Source organism: Mytilus galloprovincialis, chromosome 12 (assembly GCF_965363235.1).
Source record: "Mytilus galloprovincialis chromosome 12, xbMytGall1.hap1.1, whole genome shotgun sequence".
In the NCBI taxonomy this organism is placed as follows: Eukaryota; Metazoa; Mollusca; class Bivalvia; order Mytilida; family Mytilidae; genus Mytilus; species Mytilus galloprovincialis.
This window is the reverse complement of record NC_134849.1, coordinates 60,227,330-60,247,196: the sequence shown is the minus strand read 5'-3', so window position 1 is coordinate 60,247,196 and position 19,867 is coordinate 60,227,330. Positions and strand designations below refer to the sequence as shown.

General features: G+C 32.4%; 1 protein-coding gene across 1 annotated transcript in view; it reads right to left on the bottom strand.

The window, feature by feature from the left end:
- The window catches only part of LOC143054486 (uncharacterized), a 108,579-nt gene that overhangs the window by 54,046 nt on the left and 34,666 nt on the right, over positions 1 to 19,867 (bottom strand). Inside the window, exons 10-11 of the mRNA XM_076227510.1 lie at positions 19,014 to 19,094; positions 18,194 to 18,647 (exon numbers count right to left, since the gene is read on the bottom strand). Of these exons, the coding sequence (XP_076083625.1) occupies positions 18,194 to 18,647; positions 19,014 to 19,094 (535 nt within the window). The remainder of the gene's footprint in view (positions 1 to 18,193; positions 18,648 to 19,013; positions 19,095 to 19,867) is intronic.

Sequence of the window (19,867 nt, the reverse complement as noted above, 5' to 3'; positions counted from 1 at the left end):
TTGAAATTTTGTAAATACGCCAGACGCGTGTTTCGTTACCAAACGACTCATCCGTGATCAATGCAAATAAAAAAAAAGTTAAATAGACCACATAAAGTACGCAGTTCAATAGCATTGAGGACCGTAAAACTTATACTGAGACAGGATGTATTTTATTATAATACAATTGTGATCAAACTTAATTACAAAAACCAGGTTTGAAAGTTTGGCTGTACCTGTAGACAACTTATTACTAACGGGATATAACCTTCTTAATTTTACGGTGATGCTGCTTTTACAGCCCGTAAATAAAGATACGAGTCATGTAAGCTTATCGATCCTATAAATAAACTTCTTCTAAAAGGATATATATTCAACACTGTAAAGATACGAGTCATGTAAGCTTATCGATCCTATAAACAAATGATAAATAAACTTCTTCTAAAAGGATATATATTTAACACTGTAAAGATACGAGTCATGTAAGCTTATCGATCCTATAAATAATCTTCTTCTAAAAGGATATATATTTAACACTGTAAAGATACGAGTCATGTAAGCTTATCGATCCTATAAATAATCTTCTTCTAAAAGGATATATATTTAACATTATAAAGATACGCGTCATGTAAGCTTATTGATCCTATAAAATAAATAAACTAGTCTAGGTAGAAACATTTCCTAAGAAAGAATAAAAATTACATATTTTTTATTTAAATTATGCATCTATTAGTTTACCTAGGACAACAGGTGAGTTATTGTCTAAAGTGTTCACATTCCAACCATGTATGTGCAAAATCTTTCGTGTGGACTGACACCAAACTTAACATTGATATTTATATTTGAAGGTTCATGTACTCTCCATTACAAAATGAAAATAAGTAGATGTGGTTTGATTGCCAACGAAACAACTCTTACCCAGATACCATATTAAGTAGAAGTACGATTTGTGAATCTGAATTTAAAATTGACTCCAAGGGCCAATAATGTTGACTGCCTGAAATTGCAAAAATCTTCTGGATTCTATTGTAGAAATGATTCAATTATAGTCTTATACCAATTTGGAGTTTTTGTTGTTAATAGCCAAATTCAAGATGACCACCACCACTTGCATAAATGAAAACAGTAGAATAAATAGAACTATGAGCAATACGTATACCTTCACATAGATTCTCAGAAAACCTCTTAAATGAAACCAGCATGCATTAATTACTGGAGAACAATTTGTCAAACAATGGAAGTATTACTATATAATACTCCTAAGGTCAAACACACCAATACGTTTCAAACAAGAGCTATCCACACTGATCTGTGTCCACTCTTGTAGTGATAATTAAATCTGTCAACTTCATATTCGGTTATTGTATCTAAGTTATTTAGACATATGTTAATGTTACTTCTACTTGAAACTTAACGCAGTTTTTCTCCCCGACCACGAACCAAAAAATGTCAATTGATTGTCAGCAAATATTTTAACAAATAAAATGCAAAAAAAAGTAGCTAAATTCATCGACAAATAAAAAACTTGATACCGCCTCGTACGTGAACGACCATTACAACTTAAGGAAGGCTTCTATTTTTTTGCATTTTATACCTGCTATTTGTTACACGCAAACATAACATTATTATTTTTTTAACTTAACATCAACACTAATGGTGAATACTCTCTATAAGATTTGTTTTTTTCCTTTTCATTGAACATAAAAGTTTTTGAAAATAACGATAACCGTCCCCCTCCTTCCCACCGCCCCAGCCCCCTCTCCCCCTCATTATTCCATAATAAGCAAAAAGTCATCACCAAATAAAGAAATAACCGTCCAACTAATGAATATTAAGATCCTGTGTATGACGTAATTAAAACCCCCGCAGATAGGCAAGATTTATCCGTTCCGACAGAAAACCCCATTCTAAAGAAATGCATTATTTTTACTGTGTATGATGTAAATATACGCAGTCACGTCTGCCTTCCGAAAGAAATTCCAATTCTACAGAAATGCATCCTTTTTACAGAGGATGCCCGTGAGAGGACCTTCCGGTGTTATGCTGGCGCAGAAATTCTGTACACGGCCCTTGCGTTTTTAAGCACCGATGACTTCGTGTAAATCGAATAAATACGCGGACATTATCAATTGCAAAATAACATTCATTTTCACTTGTTATATATTAATTTCATCAATAAATATTCATGAAATTATTTTTAAGAACATAGATAAATGATATGAAAATGTTTTATCGTGAAACGTAGACACATTTGCCCTCCGACAGAGAACCCTTTTCTATGAAATGAACCCTTTCACTTTTTTAAATGTATAAATATTCCTCCATGTCTGCTTTTCAACAGAAAACCCTATTTTAAAGAAATGCATCCTTTCTGACTGTGTAGGGTGTATAAATACTTAGCCACGTCTGCCTTCCGACTGAATACCCAATTCTAAAGAAATGCATCCGTTTACTATTTGGGATGTTTAAATATGTAGCCACGTCTGCCTTCCGATAGAAAACCCATTATAAAGAAATACACCCTTTTTTACTGTTTGGGATGTATAAATGTGCAGCTACGTCTGCCTTCCGACAGAAAACCTCCTTATAAAGAAACGAATCATTTTTTACTTTGTGAGATGTATATACGCAGCCACGTCTGCTTAAAAAAAAACCATTCTAAAGAAATGCATCCTTTTTTAGTGTGTGGGATGTATAAATACGCACCCACGTCTACTTTCCACTAGAATACCCTATTTTAAAGAAATGCATCCTTTTTTACTGTGTGGGATGTATAAATACGCAGTCACGTCTTACTTTCACTAGAATATCCCATTCTAAAGAAAGGCATCCTTTTTTTCTCTGAGGGATGTATAAATAAGCAGCTACATCTGCCTTCCGACAATATACCTCATTCTAAAGACGTGCATCATTTTACAGTTTGTGATGTATAACTACGCAGCCACAACTGCCTTCCACCAAAAAAAAAACATTCTAAAGAAATGCATCATTTTTTATTGTATGAGAAGTATAAATACGCAGATATGTGGGAACGGAAAGAGGATGTTATACATGTATCAATTGCTTGGTGTAGGATATGTGCCACGTCTATATATAGTACTGCCGTTAAAGAAGAGAGGTCCGTATATATCCTAGACATTTTATTAGACACATTTTCATGCTTGCTTAATTACAACCCTTTTAAAAGGGGTGGACATCTATGTTGCCTGTCCTTCGTCCTATTTTATAATATAGCAAAGAGTCATTTCAACTATACATTTGTATATCAGTGAGTTTCAGTAACATTTTGAATTTCGTCATTCAATGGCGGCAAACATGTTAGCGAGGCTATATTTTCCATTTATCTTGTCGTTGATTATGTTACTAACTGCCATATCGGTCACATCTATCCTAGAGAATGTCTGTCATAATTGTTTTTCATTAATTGTTTTGTTATAAATAAAGCCTTTTGTTTTCTTATTTGAATTGTTACATATTTTTGATGACGGGGCTCTTAAAACTGACAAGTATGCAGTATTGGGTTTTCTCATTGATTAAGGTCGTACGGTTGCTATAATTGCTTACAGCCACTTCTTTTCAAACTTTGACGGATAGTTGTCTCATTAACAATCATGCAACATCTCCTTATTCTTATATTGGATCAATTAATACCACTGATATCTGCTTCTTATACCTTTCACCAAAGTCAAGAAATAATGTAACGTGAACTTTCTATTTTAGTATAATAACATATTCCAGTAGCGACATCATATTGGGTATACATTGTATCTCTTGCAGTTGATACTATATTAAACAGTTTGTATTTCCTGTTCTGTCCTTGTTTACAAGGCAACTATTAAACCAAAGTTTTTTAAATGGTTGATGTGAAGTGATCCTTTTGAATGTTTTACGATCAACACCTTGCTTGGGTTGACCGTTAGGGAATATCTGTCTTAGCTGCAATATGGTCCTCTTCTCGTCAATTGTGACAAACCGCCTCGATGGCCTAGTGATAGCGAGCTCGCCTCAAGTACAGGAGCTGCTGGGTTCAAATGGAAGGCTTGACTTTCCATTTAGCTCGTGTCACTTAGGAGAAAGAGCAAAGAATGGTGGAGTGTTTTGTTGGGGATTTGGAGTCGAAAATAGAGTATCCTGGTAAGTGACATGCATGTCTCTTTGATGGCTGTTATCATGTGAACTAGTACGTGAAAGATCAACCTGTCGGCCTAGTGTAAAAAGAGTCATATTCGTAACATCTCGACATGTTTTTGTCATTATATGTATTTCATATTTGTCACTGGATGTTACACACATTTCAACGATTGTGACATTACCGAATGCAAATAATCACTCAAATTCTACAAACCATGAGCGCCACGACGGGTACTATTAGTGGAGAAACAATTGATCCCTTTTTCAGACGTAAATATTTTTATTTCTGTGTACTCTTTCATTGACTGCTGTTTGATTTGAGACGCCTTTTTGGCCATGGTATGACTTTTCTTTATCATTGACCCCATTGGTATCTTGTCCCACTTTTTATGAACCTATCGATTGCATTTATTGTTATTTATTCTCGTACTGAATATATATGAACTATTTGCCACTGCTGGATGTTTAGCAAACAAGAACCAATCAATCAAAAAAGAGATGTGAACAATTGATCCTGAATATAGTTCACACGTGCACCTGGGCAATTTATCTAGCATCTTTTACACGTGCGCCTTGCTTAATTTAATGTATTCCGCTGGACAACATTTTACAACTATCACTTGATCAATCAATCATCATTAGTTCCTTTTATCATACAATAATAAGATATATTTTCCACCCAAAAGAAGGTGTTTTATTTCAGGTAATGGTGATTTCTAAATGATCCCTTTTACAGGATAACCAGACAATTTCTAATATTAGTGATCTCCTATCAAAACTTGAAACATGATTACTAGTGATCGTATGGCATTGGTGTTTCTGATTTGTCCATAGGACATGACAAGACATTGTCTGATAACAGTTATTTCTGGTTGATCTCTAAAAAGTGAGACTCAGATATTTTTTTAAAGTCATGACACAATAACCAGACATTGTCTGATAATGATGATTTCTGATTGATCACTAGAACATTATAACCAGATATTGTCTGATGATGGTGATTTTAGATTGATCTCGAGAATAGGATAACCATATACATTTTATTGTCTGATAATGGTGGATTTATATTGGTCCCTAGAACATGACAACCATATGTTGTCTGATAATGGTGGTTTCTTATTGATCTCGAGAATATGATAACCATTTAGTGTCTGTTAATGGTGATTTTGATTGATCCCGATAATAAGATAACCATTTATTGTCTGATAATGGTGATTTTTTATTGATCCCGATAATAAGATTACCATTTATAATTGTTATTTCTGATTGGTTCCTAGATCCATTAACATGATAACAGATACTGTCTGATAATGGTCATGACTGATTGGTTCATTGACCACGATAATCAGACAAATTCTTCAGACAAAGTTTGAATAGGGTTGAATGATTTCTCGTCAGCAAACAACAAGGAAAATAATTCAGAACCTGTCCAGTGTTATGTATATGTATGATCGTATGTGTTTTGTAGTTAAGTCGTGCGAGTTGTGTTCCTTTGTATGATGATGCATATTTGTGATGTAATATGTCTATTTGGAATAAACGTCCCATGACAATAAATGTGTTTTTGTTGCTCTTAAGCAAATATAACTTTAGCAGCATGGGGAGGCAATTATATATCCCCCATGTACGTAATACCAGGTAAATGTTATTTAAAAGAGGTTTAATCGATTACCATTATATCAAAGTATCTCTGAAGTATATGCAATCATGAATACACATCCTTTCAAAAGGTTTAAGACACACATAGATTTGTCCCTTCATGGTTTATTGCTTTTTATCATATGTTTAGTAGTAAATACAGTAGTTTTGCATATGTGATAAATAGCCTGCTGTTTAATCCATATCGCGCAACTTTGATGCGCACCCTTTATCGCATACCCTTTATCACACCCCTACTTTTTTTTTTTTTTTTTTTTTTTTACATAGTCAGTTTTTTTTTTTTTTTGCTAAAATTTTTTCCCCTCAAAATAGTAAATTTTTTGAATGACGTCATTGTTTGGTATGTGACGTCACGAACGTCGAGTTTTCATATTGTATGTGACGTCACGAACGTCAAGTTTTCATATTTTTTGGCACACTAAATGCAACTATGAAAAATACAAAACACACAAATTAATACAATAATAAACAAAATATTTTTATTACAACAGCACGCAAATTGTAAGGTAACCCAGGTGCTTCGGATAAGTAATTAAGCAGTTCTTTTAATTAAGGCCTTTGAAACAAGACAAAAGTAGAACTGAAGGTAACCCAGTGCTATGGATCAGAAAACAGTTCATATAATATAAATACTCTTCTGTTGAAATATATGATAAAGTGTATAATACATGTCAAAATCCGTATCACATGCCGTATCACCCTCGACCAATATCATTCCTCAATCCTAAAGGCCTTTGGGCTGATATTGATGTCTCGGGATGATACGACATATGATACGGATTTTGCCATGTATTATTCTCTATATATCATGTTGATATAACAGTAGACAAACTATTAAATATGTCAAGCAGAACCTGGAAACATTAAGACTATATTAGGCGAGTGATATGAGAGCCAAATTTACATTTTTAATGCACCCACCTAACACACGGCTAAATTATATATCACTGGAAAGGTAAGAATGTTTACTTTCTAAATATCCCGGTCGTCAAAAGAAATAATGGTGCATTTTTTTTTAAATCGAGGTCAAAAGTCATGGGTGCAATTTCAATTCACGGATACGTCCAGTAGAAAAATCGAGTCAAAACAAATGCAAAAACGAAACATTTTTATAGGAATACTGTATTATTGTTGGGAAAATATATTTCAATCACAGTATTAATTAATTTTGGTTGATTTTAACGGTAACGCATGCTACGTAATGTTTTCTCTCGGAGTCTTTGAAAATCAACCATTAAGTCACACAAATGTATCTGTAGTCGCCCTTGCATTATCTAAATCTTATAATACCTCCATATCATTTGATGCACGTATTTACAAACATATATCTGCAAATTTGATATAAATAATTCGAAACAAAATATTTGAAGCATGGGGAAAATATAACATATGACGTATTTTTAATTGTTCAGAAAAGTCCCATGATGAGCTGTACATTAAAATTGAGGAAGCGTATGGTCTCCTGTTAGTTTGAAAGCCTGCCAACCGCTTCAAGATCAGACAACCATAGGGCAGATTTTTATATTATTGTAGTGCAATATGTTGAGTCTGGATCATACCGCAATTTCATTTACGTCACTAAATCAGATATGATAAGAGTACTAACTAACATTACCAAAATGAGTAAAGTGCTACTAGTATATATTGATATCAACAAATTGACAATTTTAATATAAAACATCACAAGGAAAATATGATCACTCGTTGTACGTCAAACTGTGTTTGATTTTACTTTAGTCGGCCGCCGTGTATCTTGAGATATCTAATTAACCAAACAACACTTGACAAAGTAGTTTGTACTTTTTTTTCTAGTGATGACGTTCGGCTACTATGGCATTACTTTTTTTATATCTTGTTTCACCGCTTCAAACGGAGGATAAGGTTATCTTAATATTGAACCTTTTATTTGGCTTTCTTATGTTTAAATACCGTTAGCGTATAACCTAAATGATCGAAACGTCGGACCAATGGGATGTTGGACCATTTAGGTGTCGGAATATTGCGATATCGGAATATTATAGTTTCATTTTAACTTGTAATCTCATCATTCTTATCGGTGAAAATATCCATACAAAGAGAACTTCCTTGGCATGGGCATATATCAGTACAGCAGAGGTTTTGCTCAAAGCGGACACAAGATCTACTATAAACAGATTGAATTAAAAATTGGGAATGGACATGAAGGATTTGTCAAAGAGACACCAACCCGTTTAAAAAGCAGGCAACGGCCGAAGACCACCAATGGGTCATCAATGCAGCAAGAAGCTCCCAAACCCGGAGGCGTTCTTCAGCTGGTCCCCTAAACAAAAATGTACTAGTTTGAAATGATAATGGACGTCATACTAAGCTTCGAAATATACTCAAGAAATTAAAATAAAAAATCATACAAAACTAAGAAAGGCCAGAGGCTCCTGACTTAGGACAGACGCAAAATTTCGACGGGGTTTAATATGTTTTTGGAAATCTCAACCCTCCCCCTATACCTAAACCAATGCGTAAACAGATCAAATTAGTGCGGTGACTGAAGGCAGAATTTTTTGAATTTAATCTCCCCACCGAACACACACCTATATAATATATCATTGGAAAGAGGAAATAGTGTACTATAATAATATGCCTGTCGTCAAGACTTGATATGGTCACATTTTTTTTAAATTGAGGTCAAAGGTCATATGTAAAAATCTGTGAAAATTTGAGAGGGTTTCAATTTTGACATTTTTTTATATTTCTAAACTCTACCTAAATGCAACTGATACTGTTTTGGCTTTAGTACTGTTTGTTATTATACATAAACCTTAATCATTGAGATTTTTTTATCAAAAAAATTCATAAAACGACGTTTTATAAACAAAACTTCAAAAATCAAGTTTTCAACCTATAAATTGTTTAGAGCACCTTAACCTTCTGACAAATTTCAATTTCAGGTAAACATCAAGTGTCATGCAGGACAATACTTTAAAATTATTTTTTAAACTATCATATTGGGTGAGGTATCAAACCAAAGCAATAGAATACTACAGTCAAATATGACCTAAAATTGAATTTGGGGATACTTCAGGTTTTTTTATAGACTACTCGTTGTTTTTGGGTTTTTCACAATTATTATTGCTTCCATAGTATTATCTGTTGTTGTGTATTTTACTCTGGTTAAAATCTATTACATTATAGGGTTTGTACCTATATCCCCCCTTTTTTCCTTGCAGCGTACCACAAACTTCAAAAGTATTCCATATAAAAAAAGAAGATGTAATATGATTACAAATGAGACATTCATTAACTTACAATTATAGGTCCGTACGGGCTTCAGCAATGAGTAAAACTCATACTGCATAGTCTTCAATTCCCGAAATAAATAATGTAAAACAAACAAAAAATCTAAAGGCCCGATTAATGTACAAAATAAATAAGAAACAAACAAATATAGTATATAGAAACAAACGACAAACACTGCATTACCGTCTCGTGACTTGAAACTGACACATACAGAATGTGGCGGGGTTTAACTTTTCTAAGGGTGCGCCAACACTCCCATAACCTGGGTGTACCAGTGCAACAAGCTTTATACCAAATCAACCATTATCTTCATCATCTTCATTTTCATCAACCGTCACAAGACATGACAAGACACATGAAAGGTTCTGGTCAAAGCAAACACGTTATTTTGAGGTTTTTTTACAAGTATAGACAAGGTATTGTAGGAAGTCAGAAGACATTTGTTCCGAAAAAAAATACCAGCTTCAAACCATCCCTATCAATTCATCCAAGATTTAACAGAGATCTAAAAGGGGGTTTAGGAAGGTGCGATGACATCCATTTGCGTGTCTGCAAAGATGCTGAGGAAAACATTCGCTCATTTTCATGGTTGGCAACACATTAGATAGCGTCGCACTTTACTTTAAGAAGCATAAAATCCATTGGCATTCAATGTTTCAACAAGGTGTTTTGAACCAAACTCATGGTACATTTGTAAAACCAATCCTAAATGAAAAAGAGTAAAACAAAATTGGCCACACAAACGATTGACTTAACAATTGCTTAGCATTTACGCAATTTCTCTGGTGCCATTTCCTGAGAATAGTCTTGGCTGTATGCAGTTTCATCAAGTAACTATGAAATAAATTGTAATAAATACGAAGGCATTGACGGAATTGAAGAAGGAAGAGACAATTCATCCGAAGTTGGGTATTCTTCTTTAGAGTTTCGATGTGTTTCCTAAGTATACTTGCAGCGGAATGAAATAGCTGTCCGTTATTTGTGTCTATTACCGTTGACATTGAGATTTTGAGGTCAGTTTTCAATTGCCTAGCAGCTGATATGGCATCTCAAATAATTATTTTGCTACTATATATTATGTTATATTTGCCTTGAACTTGTTGAAGTTGTTTGACAACTGAATTTCTATAGAAATCAATAAGTTTAGACCGCATGTTACAAGTAGAATATTTTAAATTAGAGTCAGTCGGAAGAAAAGATCTATATTTATCAAGAAACGGTGTCATGAGGAATGACCATTAAATCGTTGTCAATAGCCAACATAAAATTAGTAAAAGCAGTATCGTGATCTGAGATATCTGCTTCCACGGGTTTGGATTTTTTTGGGTCTTTTTTCGTTTTTAGCAAATGATTTGTAATGCAACCAAAATGACAGAGTGCTTGAAGTTTAAAAGATGGACGGAAAAACTATTTCAATTTTAACTTTATCTGACACGGATAAAACATTCTTCATACGCTCATCTGATTCAAACTTGAGTAGTTTTTAATATTTCTAAAATGTTTCGTTGCAACAAAATATACAAGCGCTCCAGTTGAACAACTGCATTCTAGAACGCATACAAATACTTGAAACTGAGGGACAACAGTCCGATAATTGTATGTCGTCATTAAATATCAGATAAGAAGCTTCCTCGCTCTAAAAGGCGGCACAAATATGTTAACTTGTGTAACTTTTGTAGCATGAACGATGATAAACTGCCTGCACGGAGTTCTTCGAATTAACAGCTATCGCATGAAATCACAGGCACTTGTTTCTGTCAATATGGGGTTTACTATCCATACCAGTACGGAAAATCACAAGGGTGATTCTTCGTACGGGTATGGATAGTAAACTCATATTGACAGAAATAAGTGTCTGTGCATGAAACATCTTGATGTTCACCTCATCCAATTTTTTATTCGATGCAGATACAAAAATCGACTTCCCTATATGGGTTAATTGACTCAAAATTCCAGTCGAGTTTGCTTTTTTTGCATATTAAGCACTGCATAAAATTGAACGACTTTTGTCTTTTCTTTGGACTTATCGGAGCAAGTTGCAACGGATTTGACATATCACGGAATATTTACTGAAACTATCCGTCAATTATTTTGATTTTACAATAAGACTTTTCTGACAAAGTATATTTGATGTTTTATAACAAAAAACATAGAATATAAACATATACAAACAAAGTATGTGGCATATACGTGCACTTTAATTGAAAATATGTGTATATAATAGCGAAAAAGGTAGTAATTTCATATATCAGTTGAGAGCAAATTGTTGACTAATACACAAAATGTGACGGAAGGCAAGTGATTGAGTTCCGTGTTGAAATTGAAGTTTTTAGTCCATTCTTTTTCCATTGATTTCTTATGTTTTTTTTCATATTTTAGTTCCGAAATTTTTATCACTTATTAGTTTTATGAAATACTATATGCTTAAAATATCATGGGATAATTTTTATTACTAATATGAAGAAGAAACTAAAGTTTGTGTCTGAATTTGCAATTAAATTACCTCAATTTTAAACAGTCCAAACTTCGCAAATTTTATAGATTAGATTCAATTCAATTCAATTCAATTCAAATATTTATTGTCATATAAACTCTGAACAATAAGTTTGTGACAAATAATATAAACATACACAAAATACATTTAACAAACAAAACCATGAAAACAAAAAAAGCAAAAAAGCAAAACAATCTATCTATATGATATATAAATATATTTTATAAATAAATCAAGAGTCCCCTGTCCTCAGTTCTAATGCCTGTTTAAAATAGGACCCTAAGCTTTCTACTTCTTTTGAGGTTGATGGACAAAGAAGATATTTAATTTTTTCATTTTCTTGCCAGGACATAAAATCTGGCATATGTTTAATTACATTTCCTATAAAGTTATCTCTTAGTTTAGCAATTTTTTTGCAGTATAAAATAAAATGGGCTTCATCCTCCATTGTATTACAGGATGTGCATAGTCTTTTTTCTCTAGGTATTTTTAAATGTCTTCCTTTTTCTATCATTAAATTATGATCGCTATTTCTCATTTTTGTTATGTTCCTTCTCTTTTCAAAAGATTTACAGTTTAAGTAGTTTTCCATTTCTAAATTTTGCTTTAAACTTTTATATAAATACAATTTACTTTTTTTATCTATTTTTTCAAATTTTTGTTCAAATATATTTGTGTAGAAATTTAAGAATTGATGTTTTAAGGTTTTTTTTAACAACTTTGAGTAATTTTTTCTTTTGTTTTCCTCAAGAATGGATGCGTCCATATTTACCTCTTTCAAAATATTTTTAACATATGTAAACCAGGTATAGCAACCTGAATTATCTAAACTTTTAGAAAGTAACAAGGATTCGTATAATAATGGATTAATTTCAGAATTTAGTAATCTTAATAAGTAAAGTATACTTTGAGTTTTTATATGCAACTCTAGTGGGTATCTCCCTAGCTTTGTTCTCACAGCTATGTTTGATGAAGATTTTCTTGTTCCGAGGATATATTTACAGAAAGACAAATGTAATTTTTCTAAACTTGATTTATCAGTAAAATTAAGGGGGTCTATATCTGTTTTGGAAATATTTGCACGTTTTTCTGCTCTAAATTTTGTAACATAAGTATCCATATAAGTTATTTCTGAATTATAAGTGGCTATTGGTTTAACTATAGAATCAAAAAGACTGCAAGCTACTTTAACTGGCAGATTATTTAAGGAACCAGTAGAAGTTTTAATGGCAAACATCACTTTCCTTGCTTTATTTACAAGCTCTTCAGAGCTATGCAATAAGTTTCCATTTGATTTCACAAGAATTCCAAGAAATGAATACTCAGAGACATTTGACAAACTTTCATTTTTATATTTTGATAAAGATGTTTCCACTTTTTTATTATTTTGCTGCAGAATCATTGTTTTAGTTTTATTAATATTTAAATAAAATACTAAATAGAATATTTTGACATATAAAAATGGCTTCATGAAAAACTATTTCAATTAAATGTAAGCAAACGTACACAATTTTTCATTTTGAAAAAAGGGGGTTGAAACTCTCCAATATACTACTAGTCATTAAAATGACTTTTTAGAAAAATGTGACCGTACGAAATTTTGACGACAGGGCAAAAACTAAAGAAGAAATATTTGTCTTAAAGTTAAGACCATTTTTAGCCGTGTGTTATTTGGGGAGATTAAACTCGCGATCTAGACGACTTTTTACACTTCTGTCACCGCACTAAATCTTGTAGAAAGTTGGATGACATCATACCGGTCCGATGTTGCCTTTTAGCCAACCAAAGTCATACGGAGAACTTTTATTGTTTCTGTAGTTAGGTCGACATTATCTTGGATAAAATTTTGACCCCCAGAAGAAAATAATGCCATGTAGAATGTATGCCCCATTTTCAATTTTTCTTATCTCCTGATCAGTTAAACTTGTTAATAATTATCAAAGGTGTCCATAAATTCGGTGCATTTGTAATGATAAGCCTAAATGAAAAAGAGTAAAATATTTATAGATAATATACAGTCTACTAAAGCCATACATCTAAGAACTTTGTCAATAGGAATATCGTATGCTTTATTAACTGCCGCAGATGCGCCATCATCCAAAAGACAATACAGAAATGTTTTTAAAGCAGGTGGCATAATTTCAATTGAATAATCCAGTGAAATGTTTTTAGATAATGGATATTCATCTGATTGGATTACAACGTTACCCTATATCTTCTTCCGTAAAATACTAGTAGCTGCATAAAGTGCTTGCAACCAGTTTCGCAGTCACTGCTCAGATCTTTAAATTTGACAGACTGTATATCACAGTCATTTTAAACGGGTAATTTTCCGCCATTACGGCATAAGACAAAATTATAGAGCTACTGTATACAATATTGGATGTACCTTGGCCTTGTTGAGGCTGTATACCTGTATCTATAAATTGACCATATATTTTTAGTTTTTGTTGAAGCTGATAATATTTTGTGTAGTTTTCTCGGCGGAGATCCTCGGGCAGGAATTAAGCCCGGTTAGCTAATCAAGTAATTAAAGTTGTCAACCAGAATACTTCTTTGTGTACAGGCACGTCATATTTAATCGTTGAAATGTTAGTAAAAGCTGTTTTGTGTTCAGAATTAAATAGCTCTTTACTTTCTGATTTCAAATTTTGTAGCAAATATTTAACGATGCAAGCTCGATGGTATAAATATTTAATAGTATAATTATCATGAGTTATTTTGTATAAAATCAGATCATTGTATGGGATATATATAGTAACACTCAATACAGCTTGAGTTTGCTCCTCAGAGGATACCTTATGAAGTTGTGTAACTTGCTTATAGGCTTTATACTTTATATTTGCAAAATATACAAACCGAGACAAATCAGAATGAGTTGTAGATCTTCTGCCCTCGTTGATATATTAGAAGAGACTGGTCGGTAGAATTGGTACAGTCATGTAGTACAAAGTCATTGTACAGACAAAACAGAAGATGATAATTTGTGCTTACTTTTGAAATATTTATAGCTACTCTTATGATATTTTGTATTTTCAAATGGGATGTTTTCAATTTTTTCATATTCATCGACCAGTCTTCTGTAAACTTCATCTTTTCGTTTTCCCACTGCGGCAATACAACTGTATCTTCATTTAAGTGTTTAACTACATAGTTTCTATGTAGTAAATACATGACAGACTATACATCTGTGTCAATTAATGGATAGTTTTTGCTTTTTAGCATAGAAAGGGTTTCATTGTGAACTGGACTGTGAAAATTTGACACGACTCGGAAGATTTTCTACAATTTTCCGATACGATTCCTTATTTAGAAAGGGGTGAATTCTACAGAACTCAAAAACTATGTTTTACTTTGATTTGATCTTAATTTCGGACGATTTTATATCTATTTAAGCTACACTGAAGTTAAAGATAGAAAAAGAACCGTTTAAATATGATTTATCGTACTCTAATAGCACTATTAAGTACACGGAAATCGACTAATATATTCAGTAAAAAAACGATAACGAAATAGATAAGGGATTCCGGAAACTATAGTGATTTTACCCAACATCATAAAATTACAGAAATTCGTGATTTTAAGGAATGTTGAGATAAAGTCTTGACTTTGAATGAAAAAACGATAACTGGTGAGTAATTTGGTGTGTTCTAAAACGGATAAAGTGCAAAAGCATTTAATAAAAATTTAATTGTAGATCCGAAAAGGTCAGGATTATGAAAATTTTTCGTACAAAATGTCAAATATTTAGAAGGAATGCAAAAGCATGCGGACTTACAGTTGTAAATATTGTTTTTCATTATTTTAAGAATCTATTTCACTTAATTATTCTGTCTAAAAGAAGAGATACGACTAATTTCCTTTGCTTGAAAAACATGTCGTAATTTTATTATTTTCAACTAATTTCTGAAATAAATGTTAATTTTACAAAAACTGCACCGTACGATTTTGTGACGACCGGGCAAAAATCAAAGTTAAATCATTATTCTTTCATTTGAAAAAGAAATTAGTCGTGTGTTAGGTGGGTGCATTAAAGTCCTTAACTAGACGTCTTTTTCAAATATTACACTCGCCTATATATATTTCCCAATAAATATTTTTGTTTTAGTTTTCTTTTATGCATGTAACAAGAGTGTGGGTATATGTCAATGAGAAAACAATTCACTTACAAAAACAGAAAGACATATGAAGGTCTAAATACAGTTTTCGGGGATAAACAAATAACAAGACAATATGCTAGTCAGAAAATCATGCCTAGGTTAAAAAAATGTATATATTAAAGGAAATCTAACATCCACACCTAATTCCCTCGAGGACAAAACAATGAAATAATTCATATATCTTTTTCATTAAAAAACATAGTAATAGAGGACATTGTACTAAATGCTTTATGTTGTCTCATGCTTCTCACTGTTCTATATAAATTATTAGACCTACATATTTATGTTTATAAACAGATATTCATTTGTATGTACATAATATAATTAATATGGTATGAAGCAATAACAACATTAAAGTCTTTGCCGTTTACATTCGAAAAAAACAACATTTATCCCGTCCAGTATTGATCACATCTTTCACTTTAGTCCTATTATTTCCATGTGGTCCACTTTTTCATCTTTGTCATTTATTTGTATTGTTTGTTTACAATATATTTTCATTCTAACTTTATATTGCCTCATCAACAGATTTACGTTTCTTAATTATAGATGATTGCCTTCTATCCAATGTTTGGTCTTCTGCAGATATGTTGCTATGGTAGTACTATGTATGTATATTACATATGACGTGTATAAATAACTGTTTGATTTAGTGTTCAATTTCAACTTCAATCGTCATTCCTGAAATGAAATCAAATAAACCAGAATTGATTCAATACAAAAATACAATATGTTACTGATTGGTTGATTTTCCTTAAAGTCCAGTAGCAATCATTAAATGCGAGTCAATGTGTCCTCGGTGGTTCAGTGGTCTAAATAGTCGAGCTAGTAATCATGCCAAAGGTAGTGGTTTTCTCCAGACACTCCGGCTAACTCTACCAATTAAACCTGACCACCATGCCAACGTACAATCGTGCTGAAAGTGGTGTTAAATATCAATCCACACATCACTTTATTGATAGATGTTTAGGACGATAACATATTAACAAGGCACTGGCTATATTATTGTTACATTGGAGACTAATGCATGGTTGGGCAAGGACCTGATTAATTACGAATGTAACAATAACTATTGAGGCTACGGTTACATTGCGTTATTGTTACATGAAAAACAGCAATGTACGATGGGACTAGTAATATGTACTAAATAATAAAAGTTTAAGACATTTATTTTATATTTACAAGACATACAATTATAAATATAATTTCTTTAATTTTTTATTTACAATGACAGTTTCTACATATGTATCCAGTAAGTGGTTTTTAAAGCATGTTTAAGTCCTACACATTATTGATGAACGAATTTACGTCCTCCATGGATACATGTATACAGAAGTTGCCAGTATTTAAGTTCACAGTTAGCAAACTTTGCTTTTGATGTATATTTTTTTTTAGAACTGCCTTTGTTTAGCTGTGTGAAGTTTGTGTCTTGGTATTGTTTCAGTTTCGTTTCAAACGCATCCCAAGTTTTAAATTTTTCACCCTAGACAAAATTGGTAATAGGAATCTCTCCATCCATTGTTAAAAGTATAATGACAGTAATAAGAGTATGTTTGCAGTTAAATACTTAAAAAGTGAAACCATTGAACTGTATTTTTCGCCTTTGGAGTACTCAGTCCTAATCAGGAGTAGTATCTTTAAGAACATCAAAACCATGAATAGGTAAAACTATTTACACACTATTTGTTAAATAACAATATTTATTATATATCATTATTACCAGCATTATTTAGTACATATGAAAGAATTAAGCAATAACACTATAGATTTAAGTTTAATTAATCTAGCGTACGTACATTGCTGTTTTTCAATCAACAATAACTCAATGCAACCGTAGCCTCAATAATTATTGTTACATTCGTAATTAATCGGTTCCTTACCCAACTTTCCATTCCGGCAATTAGACTCCAATGTAACATTAATATTTTTATTATTGTTACATTTCCATGTAACCGTACCCAGTGCCTATTAACAATTAGTACAATCATCAGGTCCTGTGGTACATAAGACGTCCACCAGAATTGAACTGAAAATATATTTGATAGGCATTTGAATAGGCCATCTACAGACCCATCAACAAGTTGTTGTAATGGTTCGTACACAGAACACCGGATTAAGTGTTCCCATTCTGACCGGATATGGTTACGTATTTATATATATCGTACAGTCAAAAGGACACCTCGTTGTTACTGTTGGTTTCAATAAGACCAAATGTGACCATAGTTATATTCTGAAGTCAAACTTGGTTCTATTTATTTGACATTCTACTTTTACCGAAATAAAACTTCTTTTTCCGGGCAGAACCAGTAGAAGATAGAATGACTTGTTTCAAATCAAAGAACGTATTTCTAGAAACATGGTCTCATTCAACAGTCATTATTAACCTTTAATAAATATGTAAGTCTGCATACACTAATATTTTAAACATTAAACATTAAACATTACAAGAAAAACATGATAAAGACTCAGTCAATCAAACTGTTTAAAGATCATTTACCTAATATATCATTCTCAATTGATTTCACTTCCTCTGCAGAAATAGTTTTAGCCAAGATATCATTCAGCTCATCTGTATACAGCCTTCTTGGTATGTTATGGTGATCAAACCGTTTTAAAAGGTCGCTTAATATATTACATAATTCAATAAAACGTTTGTCTTCGAGTTTAAATATGCGAGAGTGTTGTAGTTCGTTCCTTGTTAGTCTTATGCGCTCAATATCATCTCCAATAGCTATGTCTGTATTTCGAATAGTTTGCCATGACCCGCCCCACGAATTACTAGGAATGTGTTTATTTAATTTCCTGTGCTCACTGTACAAGTTTGTTATATCACAATCGCTCCTTGGACGTAGATTTGCTTTGTCTTGTTTTAAGAGGTCATATAAAGCATCAGCCAGAATATTCAGCGCTATCATTCCCATCTTTGTAAAGTTGATTTCTTCTTGTGTGAACTGAAATGCAGATAAAAGTAGTAAATTATGATTTAAAATAGGTAAAAAGCCATTATAAGGCTCAATAATATTGTTTGGTGAATGTATTTTCGCTAAAAATAGTCATGTGATCGGAGAGTTAAAATCTGCAACAACAAAAAAAAATGAAAAAAAAAGAAAATAATAATAAACCTAAAACCAATCAGCTTGCAAAAAAAATTTTCCAACTCGATAATTTTTTTTTTTTTTCACAACCGAAATTTGTAAATGCTGTCCAAAATAATTACGAAACATATTATGCAAAGACATAATTCTGCAATTATGCCAATATAATATCCAAGTACTTTAATCAAATAAAAACAACACTAGATTAGTAATATAACATACCCCTGTCAAAATGGCTGCTGCAGATGAGTCTCCATGTATATTTGAAATGTCTTTCTTATTTACTTTGACACGGACACACACCTACAATTCACAAATAAAAGAGCCTTAAGAGAGTAAGTGTTAAACCCCACCACATTATATTTTGTATGTGCCGGTAATAGACAGGAGCCTGTATTTCAGTGGTTGTCGTTTGTTTATGTGTTACAGATTTGTTTTTCGTTCTTTTTTAAAATAAATAAGGTCGTTAGTTTTCTCCTTTGCATTGTATTACATTGTCATTTCGGGGCCTTTTATAACTGATTATGCGATATGGGCTTTGCTCATTGTTGAAGGCCCTACGGTGAACTATGGTTGTTAATTTCTGTGTCCTTCTAGTCTCTTGTGGAGAGTTGTCTCATTGGCGATCATACCACATCTTATTTTTTATAAGATTGCATACACCAACATCTATCCCTCCCCCATGCAAAAGGCTAAAGCTTTTAATGTCCTTGAGGCATAGTTTTTCTGTTTACTTTGAGGAATGATCCTCGGAATTTATAATTTTGGGCAGCACTATTGTGTCAACATATCTATTTGTAAGAACTTTGATAATGATGTCGCTTAATCGCTTAACTTTCGGGGGAAAGTTAATATGCATATTCATGAAAAAAATATGTTCATGCTATATGAATATTTTCAATATTTTGTGTTAGCCCGACACATTGAGCTTGAACGTGCTAGTTCACATGCAAGGTAACAGTCCCAATGAAGACATGTTACCTTATCTTATCATATATGATCATTTATCCAAGTAAAGTTGCAATTCAAAAAGTAGTATATTTCTTATAAAATCTGGAAGGTCCATTTTTGCAGGG